Consider the following 22389-nt stretch of genomic DNA (forward strand, 5'->3'; position numbering starts at 1 on the left):
TTTTTTTCTGGATGGGTTTTGTTTTTTTTTTTCTCCCCATGATGGAATGTTGACTATTTTGGGCCCCTTGCTGCAGGAGGGATGTGGAGGTGCTAGATCGTGTCCAGAGACGGGCAACAGAGCTGGGGAAGGGGCTGGGGCACCAGTCTGATGGGAGCGACTGGGGGAACTGGGGGTGCTCAGACTGGAGGGGGGCGGTCGGGGGGGACCTTATTGCTCCCTACAACTGCCTGCCAGGGACCGTGGGCAGGTGGGGGTCGGTCTCTGCTCCCAGAGAACATGTGATGGGACAAGAGGAAACGGCCTCAGGTTGCACCAGGGAGGTTTAGGTTGGATATTGGGAAAAATGTCTTCACGGAAAGGGTGGCCCAGCACCGGACAGGCTGCCCGGGGGCGGCGGGGCCACCATCCCGGGGGTGTTCAGAGGAAATGTGGGTGCGGCCCCGGGGCACACGGACGGGCTGCCGGTGGGCTGCCGGGCTGCGGTAGTGGTGGAACCCGATGATCTCAACGGTTCCACCCGAACAGCTCCGTGATGCCCCGCGGGCACCGCTGGCCTGCGCGTGCCCGCCGTGCGGCCCGGGCACCGGCTCCGCGCGGGGGCGGGCAGGGGGCGGCAGCGCCGGCAGGGGGCGCGCGAGGCACCGGCCGCAGCGGGCAGCGCCCGCACCTTCCCACCCAGCGCCCGCGGGCACGGCTCGGCCCCGGCACGGGCACGGCACGGCACGGCACGGCCTGGCCCAGCACGGCACCACCTCGCCACGGCCCCAGCATGGCACCGCACGGCCCCGCCACCGCCCGGCCTGGCCCGCCACGGCACAACCCCGCCACGGCCCCAGCACGGCCCGGGCCGGCCCGGCCCCGCCACGGCCCGGCCACCGCCCGGTCCCGCCGCCAGCTGCGGCCGGCGGGGCGGGGCGCCTCCAGATGCGCGGCCGACCCTGCCTCCGCGCCATTGGCTCCTCCGCGCCGGGCGGCGCTGCCCATTGGCCCGGCAGCAGCGCGGCGGCGCCGGCGATAGGCGGGAGGCGGTGCCGGGGCGTGGCTAGCCGCCCCAGCCCCCCCCTCCCCGCCGCAGCGCCCCGGCGCGGCCCCATTTCCCGATGCTGCCGCGGGCCGCAGTGCTGGCGCCGGGCGCCTCGCCGGGGCCTGGGCGCCGCTCGCCGCCGCCGCCCGCCGGCCTCGAGGAGGGGCAGCCGCCGCGGGGCCGGGCCATGGCGAGCGGCGGCGCCGAGAGCGGTCCGCACCGGCCGGAGGCGGCGGGGCCGCAGGCGGAGGCCGCGGAAGAGCCCGAGGGCGGCAGCCGGCGGTGGGGCGCGCAGCACGCCGGGGCCCGCGAGCTGGCCGAGCTGTACTCCCCAGGTGAGGGCGGCGGGGCCTCCTCGGGGGGCCGGGGGCTGACGCCGCTCGAGGGGGCGGGGGGGTACCTCGGGGGCCCGGTGTCTCGGGCAGGGGCTGGCGCCGCTCGGGGGGCCGGGGGCTCCGCGGCTCGGGAGAGCCACGGGAAGCGGGCTGGGCCCCGGCGGGCCCGGGGCTGTGGCGGGGGGTGCCCCGTGGGGCGCGGGGCCGGCGCAGGCGGGGCTGGGGCGGGCCGTGCCGCGGGGTGCGGGTCTGCAGGCCGGGAGGCGCCCGCAGCTTTGCTCTTCCCCGCAAAACCAGCGAAGAGAAAGACAGCCCGCCCTCGGCTGCTGCTCGAGGTGACAAGTTTCGCTTCAGAGCGTGTGCTCGGTGAGCTGCTCCGAGACACCGGCCTGGCAGCCCAAGGGGCAGAGAGATGGGTCCTGGGTCCTTGAGTTCTACTTTGGTCTTGTCTTCCCAAGGCTTGCTGTTTGTTAGAGGTCAATAAATTGACAGCAGCTATTCGACTATGCTACAGAAATAACTGCAAACTCCTCACAACAAATTACCTGATTTGCTTTGAGCCGTGCTAGGTGTTCTTGCTGTTCCTGCCATTCATTCGCAGGTGAAGTGCTAGGAAAGGGAAGGTGTGTTTCCAGCAGCTTGCAGCTCACAGCAGGTCAGCTGGGAGGCTGAGCTTGCTCTTTCAAGGCAGTAACTGGAAAGGCAGGTGTCTTTACTCGTGCAGAGCCAAGTAACGATAAGAAAGCAAAGGCATTCATTAGTTTTTCAGCTTTCTAGACTCTTCAGGGCAAGCCTGCCCATTTCAGCTTGTGTTGGTCACCACTTTCATTCCTTGAGTGAAGATGGCGTTGTGACGTCTGTCAGCTGGGCTAAGTATGCAGTCCTGATCCAGGCAGTGACCGATCCCTGTGCTTTACACAAAAGCAATCGCTAATTTCACTGTTGCACTCTGCTGTTGCTCATAAGGAAAGGGTTTTCCTCCCCAAAGAACTTGCTACCCTTATCTGTAGCTGTAGGCAGAAGTACCTGGGAAGTCTGGGAAGTCATACATGTAGAGTGATGTCTATCAGCAGTAAGCTGTGATGATACGTTAGGTGTGTAACTTGTCTCTGGCGTTACATAAATAACTTAAACAATGCCAGAATGTGTTAGGGTGGAAACACATGATGTTGAGCTACTGAATTTTTAAGAACACAGATTACGTATAATTGTGCAGAGTGAATATGACTCAGGAGTGTTTCCGTCATTTCCTTAAGCATATACTTTGTGGCTTAGGCACCTTATTCCTTCATGCAGGACATACTTATAAATTTGAGTGCTCTTTAAACACACATTGCTGGTGTTGCCTCCGCTCCTTCGACTGATTTGCCTTCCCAGTCTGTCCAGCACTAGGGCTGCCTTTCTGGACTCATGGTATCTCCAGACAGTCATCTTGGGATCCCTGTGTTTAGAGTTCAGCAGGTTTTGCATAAACTGAACTCATGGGACTTGCTAGAAAGGAGCCTGGTGTTTCCCTGCAGTCAGCTAATTGTTCTGTGAGGATCTACCCACTGAGCACCTCTAATCAGGGTGTGGTTTTCTTATCCAGAAAGTGAGTGTTAATTAACTCTTACTTTCATTACTCCAGGGATCTCTTTATAGAATCTCCCACGTTGTGACCTGATGCCGTCTTGAAATGCGCTCATTCTTGTGTCTTAATTTAATTCTAGGATTCTCTCCTCTGCTACTGCAGAGGATGTTAACTTATGTACTCATGGCCTTTCTTGAACCAAACTCTGGCCTGTAAAAGTATTTCTTCACACTTCTTTAAAATACTGCATTGTAGGCACATTGGAGATAATACTGATCCTCCTTTTTTGTTCGTAGTTTCCTTTCCATTGTATGGTGTAGTTGAGAAGGAGGACTTGATTTAGCATTTAGGAGGAGAAATTTGATCAGGCAGTAGGTCAGCATAGAGGAGGAGTAGGAAAGAAGCTCCTGTCCTGAACACACGCCAGACAGCTGAGCATGCCTCTGCTGCTGTGAGAGGATGTGCACCTCGTGTGTCGGCCTTACTGATTGTTCCCCTGCAAGTTGCTTTGCCGCAGACTCAGGTGGTGCAAAGTGTATAAGGCTGCAGGAGGGAGCGGGGAATGGGCTGCAGGGCTAAACTGCTCCAGGAAGCCCTGGGCAGACTGGCCCCCTAAAATAGGTGAAGACTGACCTGTCTGCCTCTGAGTGTGCTAAGAGCTAACTACAGCCAGGGCCCTTCTGAGCCAAGGTGACGCTCTGATCTCCTTCTTGGATTTAGGCATTAAAGGTCTGTTTCTGATACCTTAATCTATACGGGCCTCGCTCCGAGCGTCCCCTTGCTCCCAGCATCAGTGCCTTGTGAGGATCTAGCAGTGATTGACAGGCAGAGGCTTTCTGCTGCTAATCCGAATATTCAAAGTGTTACTATCCTGTCTTGTGTCTGTTCTCTTTTTGTAAGCAATAAATGAGGGTTTTGTAGAGGTACGAAGTAGTACAGTGAGGTACGAGAGAATTTGTGCCAGTTCTTTCTCTTTGCTTATTCTTTCTCATGTCTCTGAATGGCTGAGAGGTCGTAGCCTTCTGCCTGGGGGCAGGAAGGCAAAGAGGGGACTGCAGAAGTTAAGTAAGCAAGCTTAAATAGTATACTGCAATGTTAGGAAAGCGATTCTAGGGCTGCCAAAATAACAGGATGATGCTTTTTCCTGTTAGTACTACAGCTTTATTTACAAGCTCTGAGGCTTTAAATATTACAGATCATAAGGTGATTTAACTGCGGGGCATCGGAGGCCAGAAATTTGTTCCCAGATTCAGCCATACCAGCAACGCTGAATATTGAATGAAATGCAAATTTGAAAAAAAAAAATGTAGCAACATATTATGCCAGCAGCCACAGGGAAAAGAAAACTAGGACAATGTGAGATGATGTCTGGTTTGTCCTTGTTATTTGGGCAAGGGTGGAGGGAAGGGGCTGGTAGTGGCTCAGGGAAGAGGCATGTCATTTAACAGAAAATGCACACCTCCCATGGACATGTAAGTTTGTTTCAGTTCCCTGTCAGACAAGCGGAGTGAGTCATCCAGGCAGTAGAACAGTCTGTATTATTTCAGACTTCAAAATGTCCTCTTAAAAAGCATGTCTAACATTTATCTTTCCTTTTTTTTTTTTCCAACAGGAAAGAGACTACAAGAATGGATCTCTGTCATCTTGTGCTTCTCTCTGATCTGTTTCAATTTTTACAATCTTCTCTTCTACTTGCGACTGGAACACACGCCCTCTGTTATTGTGGGGATATGTAAGTAGGAACGGTTCACTGCTGTGAACAAGGCGAGACTGTTGTAATGCTGGAAACAAATGTATGATCTGCTAGGCTTGACTTACTGTTGGAAAGGGAGAGGGGTGTTTGTGCCTGTGTGATTGTTGTGCCTCTGAAACTGAGACCATTGGCAAAAATTGTTACTGCTTTCTGTCTTTCATTTTAGTGGCTTCTCAGTATCTCAAAGGTGAGGTTTATAGCAGAGCTGTTTTAAGTTTGGTGTTCTTACCTAGGCATTGCAAGTGTAAAGACTATCAAGAAGGGGAAACAGCTGTCAAGACTGTCACAATTGGAAACAAAATACATTGATCAACAAAAATATTTACAAGAACTTTTCAGGAAGCAAAAGCCCAATAGAAATCTTATAAAAGAAATCTTCAGGCATCAGACTGGCTTGATTTCTGGGGATTGATAACTAAAAGCAAGTATTTTTGGAGTATTATGCTTTCATGTCAGGATGCGAAGTTTGGCCTTGATCCTGAATGATGACTTCTTTTCCCAGCAATATAAGAAAAGTTGCAGCTTTCCTGTGGTAATAAATGTGACTTTTGGTCTGTTATTACTTTGATTTGAAGCATAGGCAATCAGTCTCAAGACTCATATCTTTGCCTTAGATTAAGTTGGCTGGACCTTGGCAGTACAGAGCTAATGGGTCTAGATGCAGTGTGGGTTGGTGATTTCACCTTTTCAGTGAAGGAGAGGAAGAACGAGTAGAGGATTCTTGCTTGGTGCTGTACAGCTTTACTGGTAGAATTGGGAGTTGCGTGGAATTAGTTAAAGGAAAAAAAATTGTCTCGGAATAAGCAGGGTGTGAAAAGGGCCTCCTCAACATTCAAAGCCTAAACCTGCATACGACCTGAAAGTTGCTTAACAATCAAAAAAAAAAAAAGTATCAGTGTTTACCTGAGCTTTTTGTTATTCAGGTAGGACCTAATTGCTGTTATGCAGAAATTTTCCTGAGAACAGGCAGGAGAGAGGGCAGTGCAGCAGGCTGAGCTGAAGCAAGCGGTCATCTGTGCCTGGCACAGCCCGTTGGCATTAGCTGGGCAGCAAACGGTACTGGTAGTTGCATGGTCACGTATGTACGGGAGGGGACGTGGGAAAAGGAAAAGAGGGTTCAGTTTAGAAATCAAAAGTCAGCTCTGCAATGCATACCTTCCGCAGCTTTCAGTTAAACTTCCAATATGGGATAAGGGAGGGAAGAGAATAACCAGGCATTTCACCAGTCTGCTGCTGTACTTGCGGTGTGTACCAAATGCAGTATTAACTTCTTGTGTTGAGTGTGTATAAATGTTTACGTGTTTTTATGCGAGTTGCCTTGTTAACTGAAAGGAGAGCAAATGGTGTCCTTCATTAGGATGCCATAAGGCTTAGCTACAGTTCTGTGCTTTATAACAACTTTTTGTATAAACCTGGTGAGGTCTTGCTTGTTTTAAAAGAGAATGATACTTGTTCATAATCACTGTTATGTATTGTGAATGATTTTTTAAAAAAACACAACAAACCCCCCAAAAAACCAACAACAGATTCAAACAGTGATATATGATGGCTGCTATGAATCTTCAGCACAGCTGAGAAGTGGTAATTCCTGATGCCTGTTTAAAGGTTATTGGCTTTGGGGCTACGGAGCAGCAGTGTTCTGCTATGAATCGTACCAGTTCACTTAGGCTAACTTAGTTATGCTTACTGTCAGCTGATGAGGTAGAGGTGTTGAGAGGAATGGGGAAGAATATGGCATGAGAACTGCTCTGTGATGATGAGGGCAGAGGTAGACAAGAGAGTCAGTGATGATGGTTAATCTGTAATGCAATCTGTTTGCAACTGGTTTTCATATCAAAGTTAATACTGATAAAAGTTCGCATTCTCCGATATCCTGGTTACCAGCTTAACTGATAAAGCAGCCAATTCACTGATAATGTTATTTAAGTAGTAGTGAATGATTAAAGTAGCAGAATCTGGATTCTGTGTAAATAAAATAGTGTGGAGATAACTAATAGTGTGTACAAGAATGAGTGCAATAAAATAGTAAGTGCTGCACACTATCTTGTTTTGCTGTCTTCTGTCAATATGTTATTTCACCAGGTAGATGTGAATGATGTGTATAATTCATCGATGATTAGATTTTAAGTCTTGTGAAACTCATCTCTGTAGATGTCCTGATACCCATTGTACTGCACGTGGTATCGAGGAAAGATAGGGAATACTGAGTCACAGACATGGTCAGAGGTGTTCCCACTGAGAGCTTTCCTGAAGCTTCGTTTGGAATATTGACCTTTTGAGTTGACATCACAAAATAAACATTCTGCTAATAAAAACATAGCGCTAGATCAATTTTACATTAGGTATTTGGAAATCTGAAAGTGATCGGTGATCCAGCAGGCTGGATCTGATCTGCTGCACAGACCTGTTCATTAAGGTGTGTTGTTGGGACCCCCTGTATAAATATTTTTTTCTTTTTTTGAGAAATGGGGAGTAGTTTGAATGATCTGCATCACTTCACCTAGCCTAAATCCTGTATCTATAATTAAAGGCTGTGTTAATAGCTTCTTTTTTCATGCCTTTAAAGGCACACAATTGTAACATGGGTAGTACTGTAAATATCTTAATCTCTAGAAATTCTTGCAACAAAGATCTGATCCTCCTCTGACTGGCAGTCTGAAAGCACTTCCTTGTGTGATGTGAGCAGGCAGCCTGCTAAGGAACGACCTCACGTGGCATGCTGTCATTCGCTGTGCTGAATCACCTGCGGGCACTCGCACTGTGGAGTGACGGAACAACTGTGAGGCAAGAACTTTATGTCGTTGTGTGAGAACAGCTTTTGAACTGGGTTGCTTTCTGCTGACTGAAGATCATCTTACCGGAAAGGAAGAGTCATGCGTCTCTTGTCTTCCAGGCTGGTTTAGCAGAGATGAGACAATTCACTTCCCCTCTTCACTGTCAGAGGAAAAAAAGATAGATAGAGAGTGGGTGGAGGTTGGATTAATTTTGTTGTTTGTGTTAAACTGAGTCATGCCCTGTTCTGAATATCTTCAGCTGCTAAGGAGCTATGAAAATTTTCCTCTTTGTGCAAGCTGACAATTGTGTAGACTTGAATTGGTATTTGAATTTGCACGCACACGTGCACGTGGTTAGCTCCAGGGCAGCCATGGCTAGGAAGGCTGGGTGTGATGGAGATTTAATACTTACATTTTTTCAGCTGCAGCTGAACCGTCCCGCTGCAGCAGGATATCATCCCAGCAGGACTGCAGGACCCGAGCGGCCTGTGCCACTAATAGCCAGTAGTGCAGAGGCTGGCACGGGCGTTACTTGTGTGATAAGCAGAAAAGCCTCACCAAAATATGTAACACAAGGCTTGAAAGCTCTTAGACCTTCAGGTGAGTTTGTGTCATCCAGCATTTTCAATTTACATGAGTTGTATGTACAGGTGGTATGTTAATAGCATCTAGATAAATTTGGCAAGTTACACCCTGGATTCTGATTTACATTTTTTTCCCTCCCTCCCTCATGCCTTCGCAAAAGGTTTTAAAGCCTTTTTTTTTTTTTCAAATTTGTTAACTTGTTTCTGACGTTTGACTTTCGTCTGCAGCCACATTTGTTCTTAATAGATACTGTTTATTGCAGTCTTAAAAAAGTTTGTAACCCATTTATATTCCTAAGAACTGCCTTAGGTAGGTAGGGCAGATATCTTTAGAAACATCTTGTGACACAACAGAAGATACAATTAATAGTTGCTGAACTGAGAGATGGGGAACTAATTTTTTTTAAACTAGTGTGAGGTAGGTTTTCATTATTGCATTTGTTATGTGGTGGGTTAGCCAGAGAGAGTGTGCAGAAAGAAATCACTTAATTCCCTTTCAAAATAGAAACTTGTTCCGATCAAGGCCCCAAACCTTTTTGTTTCAAGCTTGAGTAGCTCTGTGGAGCTGCACTTCGTTAGCTGCATTGCAGAGCCAAGTGATGAATGTGTAATACATATAAAAGCTCTGGCACACACTGGAGTAAAAGCACTCTAGAGACCATCCATGTTTTATGAAATGGAGCCGCTGTGCATGCGGATCAGCTGCTTCCAAGTCCTGCTGCCATACGGCAAGAAACAGAACTGTAACAATGTCACTTTGCTATGGATTTACTTTGTGTGTTAAAATGAATTTCCACTTGAAATTTTGAATTAAATGGTCCTTGAAATTACACTAAGGAAACCTCAGTTAACAAAGGAAAATTATCCTGTTTGAACCACTGTTGGTGCAAATAAGCTAAATCTGTCACCTGCTGTCTCACCTTGCCTGAAGTAGTTACCACTTCACAGCTGTAGGTAACTTTGTTTTCCATCCTAAGCTGTATCATCGCTTAAAGACCGAGACTCCACAAGTGTTTAAATAGGCAGAACTTTGATTCTACATTTTGTTGTGCTCTGCGTTGCACAAATGCATTTTGTATTAGATCTTCCTTTGATGATCCATTTTGTAGAAGCTCTGTGTGTTACCTTAGGAGCTCTGGGCCTTTCCAGTGCCAGAGGATCCTGGAGGCTGTGGGTCTTGCAAGTGGAATTACGGAGTACAGCTGCTGGCACGCACTCGGGCAGGTGATGCTGACCCCGTTATCTGTTCTTCACATATCTTGGATTAGATGATGAACTTCTCAAGTGGGCTAGCAGCTGTTCTCAGGCAGGGTGGATGAAGGCCGTACCCTGGTGGGGGGAGAGATGAGCCCTTCTCCCTGCCCGAGAGCGCTTGCCCTGGCAGCGGGGGGAGGCTGGGGCCGCGGCCCCATCTGTGCTGTCCCACTTGTGTGCACAGTGGACGTGCTGCCGCTCTTTATGGCAGCGGTGGGGACCGGGACAAAGAAAGCTCTGTGTGCTTGCCAAGTCGCCAGGGGCTCTCTTAAAGTTGCAGGGGACTTTGGCTTGAGGATTTAAGAACTATAGGTCTCGGTGGCCCTGATTCACTTGGAACAGGGCCTCTTGCACTTCAAAACACCAACACATATTGGAGCGTTGTCCCGATGGAGTGGGTTACAGCGTGGTGACACAGTGATAGCCTTCAGTGGGAGTGCAGGCCTGGAACAAAGCCAGCGTTATGGGTGATGCTGTCCGGCACCAGGCAAGTGTTCAGGTGTTGGGTGTCCTCTGGGTGCCAGCCTGCGTGCCTGGAGCTGCCCACGGCGCTGGGAGCGGAGCTGGCCGGGGGGTGCTCGAGTGGATGGAGCCAGAGGGTTAGTTTGGTCAGCCATACCGACCAACGGATTGGATTTTCTTGGTGAGGGAAAATTTGCTCTTGGTTTTCATATAGTATCCATTGTTCTCTATTCCTTTAATCACTTTCTTCTGGGATGGCTTAATTGCTTTTTCCAGTAATGCAGGGAAAGAAGTACATACAATGATACTTTTTGTTTGAGAACCTGAGGCCTAGGTAAAGTTGTCAGGATTGTCATTTAAATGTGATGGGTGCTTCGCAAGCTCTCCATCAGATGAAGAAATAGTAGGAGTAGCTTGCTTTGTGCCAATAGACTAAGAATAAAGGTGTGAAAATAAAATTTGGTGGTTCCTAGCGTTAAATTTATTGGGTAGTGATTCTTGGCCGAGTTATGCTTTTGTTAGATGGCTGTTTGCTTTAGGGTCTGCCGCCGTTCAGCTCCAGGAGAGACAGTACCCTGATTCCTCGGGTGCCTCCCTTTACTGGTAGCTTCTGGCGGTGTCGCAAGCTGCGTGGCTGCTGCCCCGAGGCTGGCGTTGGGTTGTTCCAGTGGGCGGTGAGGCGAGGGCTGTGCCCGGTGTAGAGGCGGCATTGCTGGCAGTGGATCATACGGCTTTCCCATAGCGGGGAGTAATTGGAGTGTACGGGGGAAGGAGAGATGCCCGCTATAGGAGCACTGTGCCAGTCTTGTGAAATAAGCTTGTGTGACTTGGAATAGGCTTTCCCCGTATCCGAAGTGCGTGTGTTATAGACGTGGCTCGTTTGAAAAGCCAGTTACAATGTAATATAACTACTATATAATACATATAATATCCAGGTCTCCTTTTATTTCATAGATCACCTGTGTTCCCTGCTTACTTGCACTGTTAAGTCTAGTTCTGACTGAATGTTTCTCAAGCTTTAAATAGCCAAAATGATTAACTCTTCCTTTTTTTCCTTTTGAGCTGCTACACTTTAAACTTGTTGAAATGTTCAGAGATTATTTTCTTAATCTTGTAACTTGCCGTAGTATCAAACCCTGGCCTTCTCTGTACTGAAAGCCACTAAATGTGGAATGCAGATGACTAAGGCGTTTTATTTTTGTAAGTGTATAGATAACAAACAACTGTTACTTGAGCGTGGTGATTTTTAGAAAACAATTTTTTATGTTGTGGAGTTAGCCACTCCCCTGACTCGTTAGTGCTGTAACATTCAACTAGTTCTTACAGTCACTGATTAAAAATGACTGTACTTATCAATGATGGTACACAATAGCATCAAGTTATTCAGTAACATCTTATACTGGTTTTTCCCTCTCCTGAGGCTCTAACTGAATTTTTACAATAAATATGAAACTTTAAATACTCTACTGTAAGGCTTCTGGCTTACAATTTCAGAATTGTATCTATGCAAAGCCCAGGTTTTACACTTGTGTCTATAAAATTTCGGTGAAGTACAGCTTTTTGTTGCAAACATGCAAAACAGTTTTAGCTCTTGAGCACCTTGTATCCCGAATGTCCCACTCCCATTTGGCTTCCTGCTCCTGCCCGGGAGCAGCCGGGGTGCAGGGGGTGGTATGTGATTTGCTCACAAGAGAAGCCCTCCGTTGAGGTTGCAAGTTATAATCTCTGGTACTTAAGCAAGAAGAGGAACGGGGGGGGTTCTGTGATGCAAACATGTTATCTGGTTTCTGAACAGAGCACAAGCAGGAGCAAAGCCATCTTATGTCAAATATATGTTTGGGCCAGTTGCACTTCCAGCTCTGTGGTCCACTGCCCAGCGGGTGACTTGGCTGTCTGAGTGCCAGCAGTCATGCTCCAGTGTGTCCCCTGACTTGGACAAGGGGCACCCAGTTCCTCAGTGGTGTCCTGACAGTGCTGCTGTGCCTGTAGGCATGCCTGTGCAAAGGGTGACAAGTGCGGGTGGCTGGAGAAGAACAGCCATTCTGGCTAAGGTGTGTCAGCCGTGTGTTCGCTTATGTTAAAACATCTGCTGCTGGCTGAAGTTCATTTCTATGCCTTTGGTCTCCCTGTATGCTAGGCTGCTTTTTTTTTTTCCTCCTGATTCAGCAGTCTGCTTCCAAAACAAAGACATCCTGGTGTTCTGAGCAAGTTCTGCAGCTAGCTGCTTAACTGCAACGCCTTCTTCCCCTCCTCCTGTGTGTGCCGAGTACTTGCCTCCTGTTCAGATAAAAGCCATAGACAGCTGATCCGCAGTCCCACCGCTTGGCAGGCTGGAGTAAAGCTAATGTGCACAGAGCTGTATCTCTCTAATTGCTTTACTGATCTTGCCTTTAATGAGTGTGTGAATCCACTGTTAGTAGTTCGTGTATATATACACACGCTGGATATCCTGCTTTTTCTGACTATATGGTTAAATCTTAATTCATGTTCAGGGCTGTCAATCTTGCCTCGCTCTCCCAATCTTGATGACAGAGCATCAAGATCATGTACCACCTTAGAGAAGCAGCTGGACACCCGTCTTGGTTTTTCCATTTGAACTAAAGACAGTGCCGGGTATATGAGAATATTGAGTGCAAATCGCTGCTGTCTGATGTGCCTCGTGAGTCTGGAGACGGGATGCAAACAAAGTGTTAGGTTGCTAGTCATGCATAACCTTTGGTACAGTTTTTGCTCTTTTATTACAACTTGTCATATGCAACTGCTGAGGAGCGAGCAAGCCGTTCTGCAATACGGCTGAAATAAGATTACTGGTAGTTAGGGTTTTTTTTCAGATTGCCTTAGTATAATGCACTGCTTCAGGCATCTTTCGTTCTTTCCTCTTAGCTTTCTACCAGCTGACATCAAAAATAGATGCGCAATACCTATTGAGCTGTCGGTATTTCTCCTCTGTTTTTGTTGTTCTTCCTGCTGTTATTTCAGGCTCTGATAATGCAGTGTGCTGGAGGCGATGCGGGTTAATAGGGTGATTACCTCAGCAAGAATGGTATTTTAGTTGTTGTAAAGTGAAGTGTTGTTTGGATATCTTCCCCCTGAATCAAGACTGTTTGCTCTTTCAGCTGCTAGGTGCAGATCTAAGAGCTATTGTGCTTCATGTCTCACTGCAGCTTACATCTGTGGTCTGAAACAAAAGGAAGTGTACAGAATTTACTATTTATAAAAAAAAAAAAAGCAAGCCATTTTCAGTACAATAAGGTAATATGTAGAAGGTGAAGCATCTCCTGCTGTATTTGTTTGGGCCAAAGGATTCGGCAGTCAGGATGGATTTATAGTATGAAAAGAAAGCCTTTTGGGGTAGTAGGTGCCATACTAACCCTGATTTTATTTCTTCTCACTTCCTGAAAGTTGAAGGCAAGGGTCAGGACTGCAGGGGTGAGGGAACAGCTAAGCAAAACGTAGCCACAAGGAGGGGCATCTGTCAGATATGCTGGGCTGCACGAGCTGTAGGTAACTGCTGTGCCCTGGAGATGAAGAGCATTTGATTAGTAACAGAACAAGCTTGTCCTCTTGCATGTTCTAAAAGTTACCTGCTCTTTAGCAATGCTGCTAATGTTACAAGAACCTCATTAAACTGGACTCTCAGGGCAGCTGACCTAAGCATCCTGGAGTAGGAAAGTCAGGCAAAGTCCAGATCACAACCAGGGTAAACAGAAGTTGTGTGATTTATGGGAAAAGGCTCACATTCGTTGTTTTGTTTCCTGGCGTATCTCAGATTGCTTTTTAAGTTTCTGTGAGAGAGGGAGGAGTAACAAGATGCCTTGGAGGCAAAGCAAGAGGAACCAGTATACCAACAATTTTTAACTTTTGGTTTGGGTTACCGGTGAGTTGGAATTGTCTTGCCTAACATCTCAGCAGGCGGTGGGTACCTGCCCATCACAGAAAGCCTCAGTACGATAAACAAGAAGCTGTGCTTGGAAAAGTCTTCAGACACACGGAAAAACAAATGCCGGCTAGGGGAGGAGAGAGCCAGGAATTCTTCTAGCTTCACAGGCATCTGAAGAAGAATTGGTGAGGTAGGCAGAGCAAAAAATAAACTTCCCTCATCACCTCTGGTTTTGCAGCTCCCTGTTCAAAGGCTATGTTACAATGGGTGACTTCTGTAAACAACCTGATATTGTAAATAACAGCGGGGAGGACTAAAGAGCTGTTCCAGTCACTCTGACCTGACCCTGCAACTACTTCTCTGGTTTGTGTGGACTCGCAGGCTTCCCTGAGAACTGCCAGACGTGCTAGTAGTAAGTGACTGTGCCTTATGCTCCGAGCACCAAATTGAGACTAGGGAACTGCTGACTGAGCTGCTTTGAAACATATGTTTTGAGCTCATTATCTTTGCATTTCTATTGCTGTAACTCATTTAACAGTAGACTGCAAGATCAGTATGTAGTGCTTTAATTGGCAAGAACTTTGTGTGTGACTTTGAGGGATTTGCACCGAGATCAGAAGCTGTCAGTTCCCAGGTATATCGTATTTGCACAGTATGCGGTAGCTGTTTTGAAATCTGGGTCGTGCTTCTGCGGAATCCTTTTAACCAGACCTGTAGGTAAGAAGTGTGTGCTGCCTTCCCATGCAGAGCCTGACCGCTGGCGCCGCAGAGAATCACCAAGTGTGCTTGTATATGTATTCACTGGGTGGTCGATCTCAGAAAGAACTAACAACAGAAGGATCTTTCTGATATTTTTATTAACCTGAAGGGATGGCATTGCGATGAAAAAGGATCCTGGTTCATACTTCAGCACATCTACATTCCATCCAGACCTGGTTGATCTCTCTTGAAACCTGCTCAAAGCAAGGTATGCAGGCTTGAACTGGTACCTTCTGGTGTCCCTGTTCTTTAAAGGGCAGGGTGTCACAGCCCTAAATCCCGCCCCCGCTTCAAGCACAGAGGTCCCAAGGCCGTATCTTGCTCTTTGCTGTGTTGCTGTAGCCGTGTTGCTACGCTGTATGCAACATTCCTCCAGCCCCTCTGTTAAAAACAAGGAAACTCCTTTGGCAATGTTCTGAATTTTCTTCCTCAAAAGCATGAAGAGCCTGACAGTAGAGGTCATGCAGGAGGATGTCTCAAACTGTGTTGGGAGACTTCGTTGCTCCAGGGACTGGGAACCTGGGAGTCGGATGACTTCTGCAGGTATAGAGTGATAGGTGTCTGTTAAACACCATCTGACAGATCTGTAGCTGGAAAGTATACAGCTGTTCTGATCAATTAACAGCTCTTAAGTCCTTACTTTTAAACATCACGATTAGCCAGTAACTTGGATAGATAGATTACCCAGAATGCGAAGGCAAAAACAGGGCTTTATGTGCAAGAACTGAAGATCACCTTTACTTGACTGCAGTTTTAAAGTTATTGTGGTTGGCAGCTAGAACGATCTTTACACTAACTGCAACAGCTTCTGTTTAACGATGTATCTAACTTGGTATGCAAATATTGCATATACAATATCCCTTACAGTGAATAGTTAGCGTGGTTTCTGGGGCCTTGCCTACAGCTTTACAGATGACACACTCTTGAAGTTGTTTGATATTCCAGTCTTATTTTGTAAACGGTATCGCTGTACCCAGCAGTGGCTTCTTAATTAGTGCTTATCTGTAGTCACTGGAGTTCAGTGCTTCTTGTTTACAGGCATAAGAGACCAGGGGAAAAGAGGAAGGGTCTGCAGATAGTACTACCTGTTAGAACTGTTTTAACAGTTATTTTATAGCTAAGTAATCTGTGAAACAGTACTGGAGAAGAGGCTAGGCAGATCTAAGTGATTCAGTTCTAATTTACAATTGGTGGTATGGAAAGTACTAGTAAAGGTTTGTTCAGCTGTTTTGTAGGTGATGGGTTAAACACAAAATCTTGCTATAGATTTAATGAAGATCGTAACTGTCCAAATGGTGTCTTGGGGTTTTTTTTCCTAGTTGACTGATCTTATGTTTATTTAGGTTGGGTAGATTCATGTGGTTGCAAATATCTAAGTAAAAGGTAGATAAACAAGTAAATAATGTGAATACATCAGTAAGAATGGTTGTATATATCTAACTGTCTGTCTTCTCATTCAAGTTGCAGGAGTCATTACGGCTGACTTTCTGTCGGGATTATTTCACTGGGGAGCAGATACCTGGGGATCTGTGGAGCTACCCATAGTTGGAAAGGTTTGAGATTCTTATCCTTAAGCTTGAAAAAAGTTCTGAGATACTTTTCTGAAACACCTCCAGTATTCTTAGCTGTGTTGGACAGTCTGTATAAGCTGTGCCTTTCTTGCAGTCCTGCCAATGTAAGCAGCTCCCCCACCCCCAGAACCTTCCTTCATGGCATGGTATGCTGCTGGTCAAGTGCCATGTTTGCACGTGGCCTAGGTGATATGGGCAAGGTGACACTGTTCCATTTTATCGCCTTGTTTAAGGTTTGCACACGGTTTTGCAATACCAGTGTTCCCAGACCTTCCCAAGGTACTGTGGGAATGGCCTGTGACACTACAAGCGTAAAAACCTGGCTAGACTAGTGCAGAACTTCCAAAGGGCCCATAAACAAAGATGCAGAGAATTGTTCCTGTGGCTAAACTCTCCAAAAGCTGTCTGGTAAAACATGAAGATGCTTCAGTAAGAAATCTTTCCAGTTCTCTGTGCTACAGGCCCCTATTGTAAATGTCGTAGCGTTAGAATGGTGATGGTTGGGGATTTAGATTTGAATCCTGCTTACATGCTTTGTGTTATGGAACTCCCTTAAACTCAGCCATCAGATTTGATTGTGTATAAGGTTTTTGGGGCTTTTTGTATTTTTAACATCGTTATTCAGCCATGGTGTCATGTTTATTAATTTTCTTCAGGCTTTCATCAGACCCTTTAGAGAACATCACATTGACCCCACTGCAATTACCAGACATGACTTTATAGAGACCAACGGAGACAACTGCTTTATGACGCTAGTCCCCTTGGCAAACATGGCGTACAAATTTGTTTCTTTTTCCCCAGGTAAGCTTTTACTTCTGACTTATGTGGATTTAGCATTTTTGCTGATATTTAAATGAATATTTGTCTGTGTGAAGCTAGGAGAAATCAAGAATGTGAGATGACAAGTAATAGCTGTTAGAAGCATGATGCTTCTGGGAGGAGGGAGGGGAACTTTGAAGGAGGGGCAGCTACGTTCTGTAGTTCGATGGAGAATCTGTGGCTGAAGAGTCTTGCAAAGAAGCATTGAAAGTTACAGTAAATATTCTCTTTATAAGAGGGATCAAACTATGTGCATATGGAGAAACTCATTGTTCTGAAGTGTGTAAAAAGCACTTCACCTCTCCGTAGAAGTACTTTATTTGCAAACTAGAAGTGTGAGAATTAAAGGATTAATTCTATAGGTGGTAAACTCAGAGTTTAACTTCCTGTTTATGGCCAGTTGTCAGTTGCTGGCACTTACCAGCCTGTCTTGTGACATTTTGGAATTGCTTATGGCTCACTGGCTCTTGTGACATTTCTGCCAAAGTGGCTTCATTGAGGCTTTTGTTAGTTCCTGCAGCGCCAGGCAGCTCTGCCTGGGCAAGACTTCATTTTCCTAGTGGAAATTTACCTTTTCATAAATGATATTTAAAGATACACATCTTGTTTTGCAGAGGCATTATATGAAACATGTCCTTGGGAGTGTTACGTCTTTGCCCTTATCATCTTCATAACCATGACAAACCAGATTCACAAGTGGTCTCACACGTACTTTGGTCTTCCACGCTGGGTCATATTTCTACAGGACTGGCATGTTATCCTGCCACGAAAGCATCACAGGATCCATCATGTGTCTCCACACGAGACATACTTCTGCATTACAACTGGTACTGCCATCTGGTTCATACTGCATGCTCTCTTTAGTAGTCTAGTGCGATTCACCTGGCAAGATGTAATTTAGTGATGGCCTATTAAATACCTAGAAATTGATGTTGTGAACTGTGCTCTTAGCTGCACAAGCTCTTAGCAAAACTGTAGTTGGTTTTGCTGCATAAAAAATATGGGGGGAAGATCTGGGATTGGCTAAACGGTAACTTGCAGCCTGATGAGGTAGTCAGTGGTACTGAGATCCGATTGTATGATATCTTGGTAATCTCATGCAAGTAATGGATTATGTTCATTAAAGTCTTAAAGCTGCTGTTCCTTTGGAAGAGCATATAATCTGCAAGTGCAGCTTGCCTTGAATGCTCATTTCTAAAGCAAGGCTTCTGGATTTTCAGCACTTGTTCATTCTGATTTGGGGCAGAGGACTGGACAGGCTTGCAGAAAACTGCCTTTAGGTTCCTTTTATATCTATATTCAATTTCATGCCCATGTACAGGTAGGTATACTCGGTCACAAGCACTGCATAATCCTGAATATGTCATCAAGTTAATCGGACAGCTGGATATAGACCGCTCTGGTTCTTCATTCTGTCATTGGCTTTGACAAACGGTTTGTTGGTTTTGAAATCTCTGCCAAGAAACAAATCTAGTTCTCATGACCAGAATGTCGTGTAAAAACATGGTACAATTAAGAAGCCTGACTTGACAGATGATGGCAAAGATCTTGCCATCCTGAGTTTTTTTTTCAGTCCTAATATGTACTGAAAGTTTAAGCCTGACCATTATTAACAGTCTTAGGCTACATGCTTTTTTTTCTCATTAAATGATATTTAAAAAAGCACATGCTTACATGCTTTTTTTTCTCATTAAATAGTAACAAAAAAAAGCACATGCTTCTGTTCACTCCATGATTTCTGTAAGTGTTCATACCAGTCTGCCGGCACCATAGTTTGCATACTTGGATTTTCCAGTGAAGAAAAGTGTTTGTGCAGCCGTAACTCTCATTCTTCTAGGGTAGAAGTGAGGAGGAGGAGGGAAATATGCAGTCAATGCACTATTTACAAGCAGCCTTTGCTGCATAAAATAGGACTAGTACTCGTTAGTGACTTAAGAATTGATAGCCAAGTCCAAAGAGTTTCAGAGCTGACCTGTGTACATAAGTGCCTGCCACTGTATCATTGCCCGGGAAGGTGTCGGGTAACGGAGCTTTCTGGCATCCCCAGCATTAAAGCTTTCGGACTGACTGCCGTTTTTAGACAGCAGGAAGGAGTTGTCCATTCCTTGAGGGGTAATGGTCATGAGAATTGCAAGGGCTGACTTCCTAAAGGGCATCAGTGTACAGTGAGTTGAGTGGAGCTGCAGGGTTGCAGGTGGGCTGCGAAAGGTCATGTCCGGCTACACAAGGTGGCTGAAAACAGTGCCTGTGTGTTAAACATATTTTTCAGCAGTGAATGTCCTGAATGTTCTTTCCCTTCAGTATTTCTGTCCCATAATAGACACAGTTGTCTTCCTCCTGATGGCTGTCCCTGTTGTAAGGGTGGCACTTGCACCTGGCGGAGCTTTCCTGTGTTCCAGTCTTGCTCATGCTATGCTGCGTTTTAGCTCTTTAACGTGAACTGCTGCTGCTAGCTCACTCTTTCCATTGTGGTAACAACTTCTTCATTCCCGCCTCTCCTTCAGTTGTTTTCTTAAGCCTTTTTCCCTTTTCCAGAAATGTATATGGAGTAAAGTATAATTTGTGCTTACAGAACACCTTCTGTAAGTGTGATAACTAATAGAACCCTGTGTACATCTCTCTCTTCCTGGCCATAGGAACACTTCTACAGGGAAATAACATTTCCTGGTGCTGATTTCTTTAGTTTTTCCTAGTTTACAATATTTAATAAAACCAGAGTCCTAAAGTTACTATGTGATGGTAATGAAGCCCTGTGAAATTGCCTCTTCGTGCAGTTTCCTGTCAGTTATATGTAGTTAGGTTGGTATCAGAAAATCAAGTTAATGTACTAATTAATATTCTGAAAGTGAGACGTAAAGCCCTTTCAAATTCAGGGTGAGGCCTCTTAAGCCTGTGTAAGTCCCAGCCTCACAGTCTGTACATTGCAATGCTTCTACAAAGTATTCAAAATACCCCAAATCTGTAGGCTAGGAAAGATGCGTTAAACTCCTGTTGCATGCAGAACATGATGGCACTTATTGCCATTTATATATAAAATGGTAAACGCCTGTCCCATATCAGTGCTGCAGCCTTTCTGGTTACTAGGAAGCAGAAGTGGCTCTGATAGAGCTGCACAGCTTTGGGAGTGTGCTGCCCTTTTAATCCAGGAAGCATCCAATGTCAGCTAATGTTAAATGCAGCATGGTATTACAAGAAGATTTCCCCATCACAGGCTTCATTAGCAATCAGTTATGCAAACTTTAATTTTGCCCTAGGAGAGCATAATACATTTAACTACCTGGACTGATGTCAGAACCATCAAAACCTGAGGCTTTATTTAAGGAAAAACTTTATTTAGTTTGAGCCGTAGTTAGTGGTGGTTAAGACCCCTGTTTGGGACCTGACTTTTTTTTTTTTTTCCTGGAAGTTGTGATGTTGATAATATATTTGAGATTTCAGAGCTGCGTTGTATGTGTTTACTTTCTTGCTGTGCTACCTAATGAGAAACACAGGGAACAGCCGAGCTTTGATGGGGAAACTGATCAGGAAAAAGTAGCTGAAATAGTTGGGTTGAGGTTTTTGTTTGGTTGCTTAAATTTCAGTAGTCTAAGGTGCTACTAATACAAATGTCTTGCTTTTAACACAAGTCATTCAACTTGATGGTCCCTTTTCTGGTGGCTTTGCTATGGTCATAGAGTAGTCCACTTCTGAACTCACCTTACACTTACCTTGTGTTTAAAAAAATGTTACTGAATAAACATTGCCAGACATTGAACTTTGGATGCTATGACAAACTGATCCTTTTTTTTTTTTTCTTTGCAATCACTTAGGTTGGCTGAACTATCCATTAGAGAAGATAAGATTCTGGAGGTGTTTGGAGAACATTATCCAAGCAGTTACTGGGGAGAAGCCAAGAGCAGATGACATGAAATGGGCTCAAAAAATCAAATAACTTTTGCCAGCCTTCCGCAATCCTTAACTTGTTGCCAATGTTCTTTTTTTTTTAAAAAAAAAAAAAAGCCATCAGCCAAATTCAAGACCTGCAAAGGAATAACAGACTCTAAAGCACAAACTAAAAAGTGCTAACACAGACTGTATTGAAAAGAACTAATTCTTAAAACAATACTTGAAATGAAGATGATTACGCTTACTGAGCACCTTTTTGTTTAGCCATGTCTGCTTACATCTTAGAAAATACTTCATCACTGTATCTCATAAGGCTATCGGGTAAGCCAGAAGACAGGACAGTCACTCCGTTGGTACATGGTGGCGTAGTAAACATGTGTTGTATCAACATTATTTAACACTTCAAGAATAGCTTGTTGCCTAAGACCTATAGGGAGAATGGTGACAACAGTTTGTCACTTCGTGTTTGAGTCCAAATACACTGCATGAAAACAGTGCATCAGAGTAATGGAAGCCTATGAAGTCATCACTGTTCAATGCACTTACTGATCGATAAACTTACAACTTTTTGCTATTATGTTAAAATCTAATTGATGTCATGTGGAACAGACTTCAAGAATCCCACTCCACCGGTGGGCCAAGAATCCTCAAGTGTCTTCAGTTTCCCTTAAAATAAAATTGTTCTACTTTCTACGTGGAATTGAGCAAACCATTTCTGCATAAGCCTTCAACTTAAAAAGCCTCCGAGAAGAGGGAGGGCACCCAGTACAACACATGCTCACGTTTGTTTGTGTGGAGTGCTCACTGATGAGTCTTCTATCAAGTGTTTCCCTGTTACCCTGACAATAAATGTTTAAAATAGTTCTAGCATTGGGCACATTGCAAATAGCTGTATTCAAGAGCTCAAGGTATCAAATTTGTAATGTTAGAAGGGAAATGTCAATGACTGGTGTGTTGTTTTTTTTTTTTAAGGTGCTTGCTTGTTTCTGTAAATAATATAAAGCCTTAATCTCTTCTGGTGTAATGGAATAATATTTTAATGTGATGTTTGAATGTATATAATATATTTATAACAAAGCAGTTGGATAATACTAATCATGTTTGTTAAGTCTTGTTGCTGTTCTTCATTCGTGTATTGTCAGCACTTAGTCCAAGAACATGATCGCTGGCTGCAAAATGGTTCATGTTATTCCAGCCACCTGAAACACTTTGTAGCCTGTTTAGGTTGAGGTGATCAGTTGTTTGTCAACGGTGTAGGAGCTTGACACTGTATTATATCAGACTTCAACACCTTTCAAGAAGTGCAAGTAATTCTGCTTTAGATGCTGAGGAGTAACTGCTGGATTGGCGGGGAGAAGTTCCCCTAAGAACATCCAATGGGCGCTTTATCAAGGTGATGTGATTTGGATCTTGCTGAATTCTTTCCTAAATGAAAGTTTACTGATGGTCAAATCTCAGACTATTTTCCCTTTCCTAGTTGTAAATTGTATTGAATTCAAACTGTCTCTTCCTGAAGAGCATGGTAAGGTGTTTTTGAGTCAAGTTTAGACTGACCTTGACCTCAACTTCTTCAGATATGATGGACCGCAACTTTTGAAAGGGTTGGGACTTGGCAACTCTCCTTCAGTGGAAACTGCTGAATGCAGGTGTCTGAGCTGGGGTTCTGCAGATTAAAATTGCAGTTGGTGCCCTGGTTACAAGGTATTTCATGTGTTT

The 22389-nt window shown here is 45.3% G+C and overlaps 1 protein-coding gene across 1 annotated transcript; it reads left to right on the forward strand.

The window, feature by feature from the left end:
- Window positions 1–1086: 1086 nt before the first annotated feature.
- On the forward strand, window positions 1087–21768 carry LOC121094855 (plasmanylethanolamine desaturase-like). Its single transcript, XM_040608932.1, has 6 exons — window positions 1087–1362; window positions 4545–4664; window positions 15860–15951; window positions 16626–16770; window positions 17403–17615; window positions 20598–21768. The coding sequence occupies exons 1-6, from the start codon at window positions 1104–1106 to the stop codon at window positions 20717–20719; spliced, it is 951 nt and encodes a 316-aa protein (XP_040464866.1). The 5' UTR covers window positions 1087–1103; the 3' UTR covers window positions 20720–21768.
- Window positions 21769–22389: the final 621 nt, after the last annotated feature.

The sequence above is a fragment of the Falco naumanni genome, chromosome 10 (assembly GCF_017639655.2).
Source record: "Falco naumanni isolate bFalNau1 chromosome 10, bFalNau1.pat, whole genome shotgun sequence".
Taxonomy (NCBI): Eukaryota; Metazoa; Chordata; class Aves; order Falconiformes; family Falconidae; genus Falco; species Falco naumanni.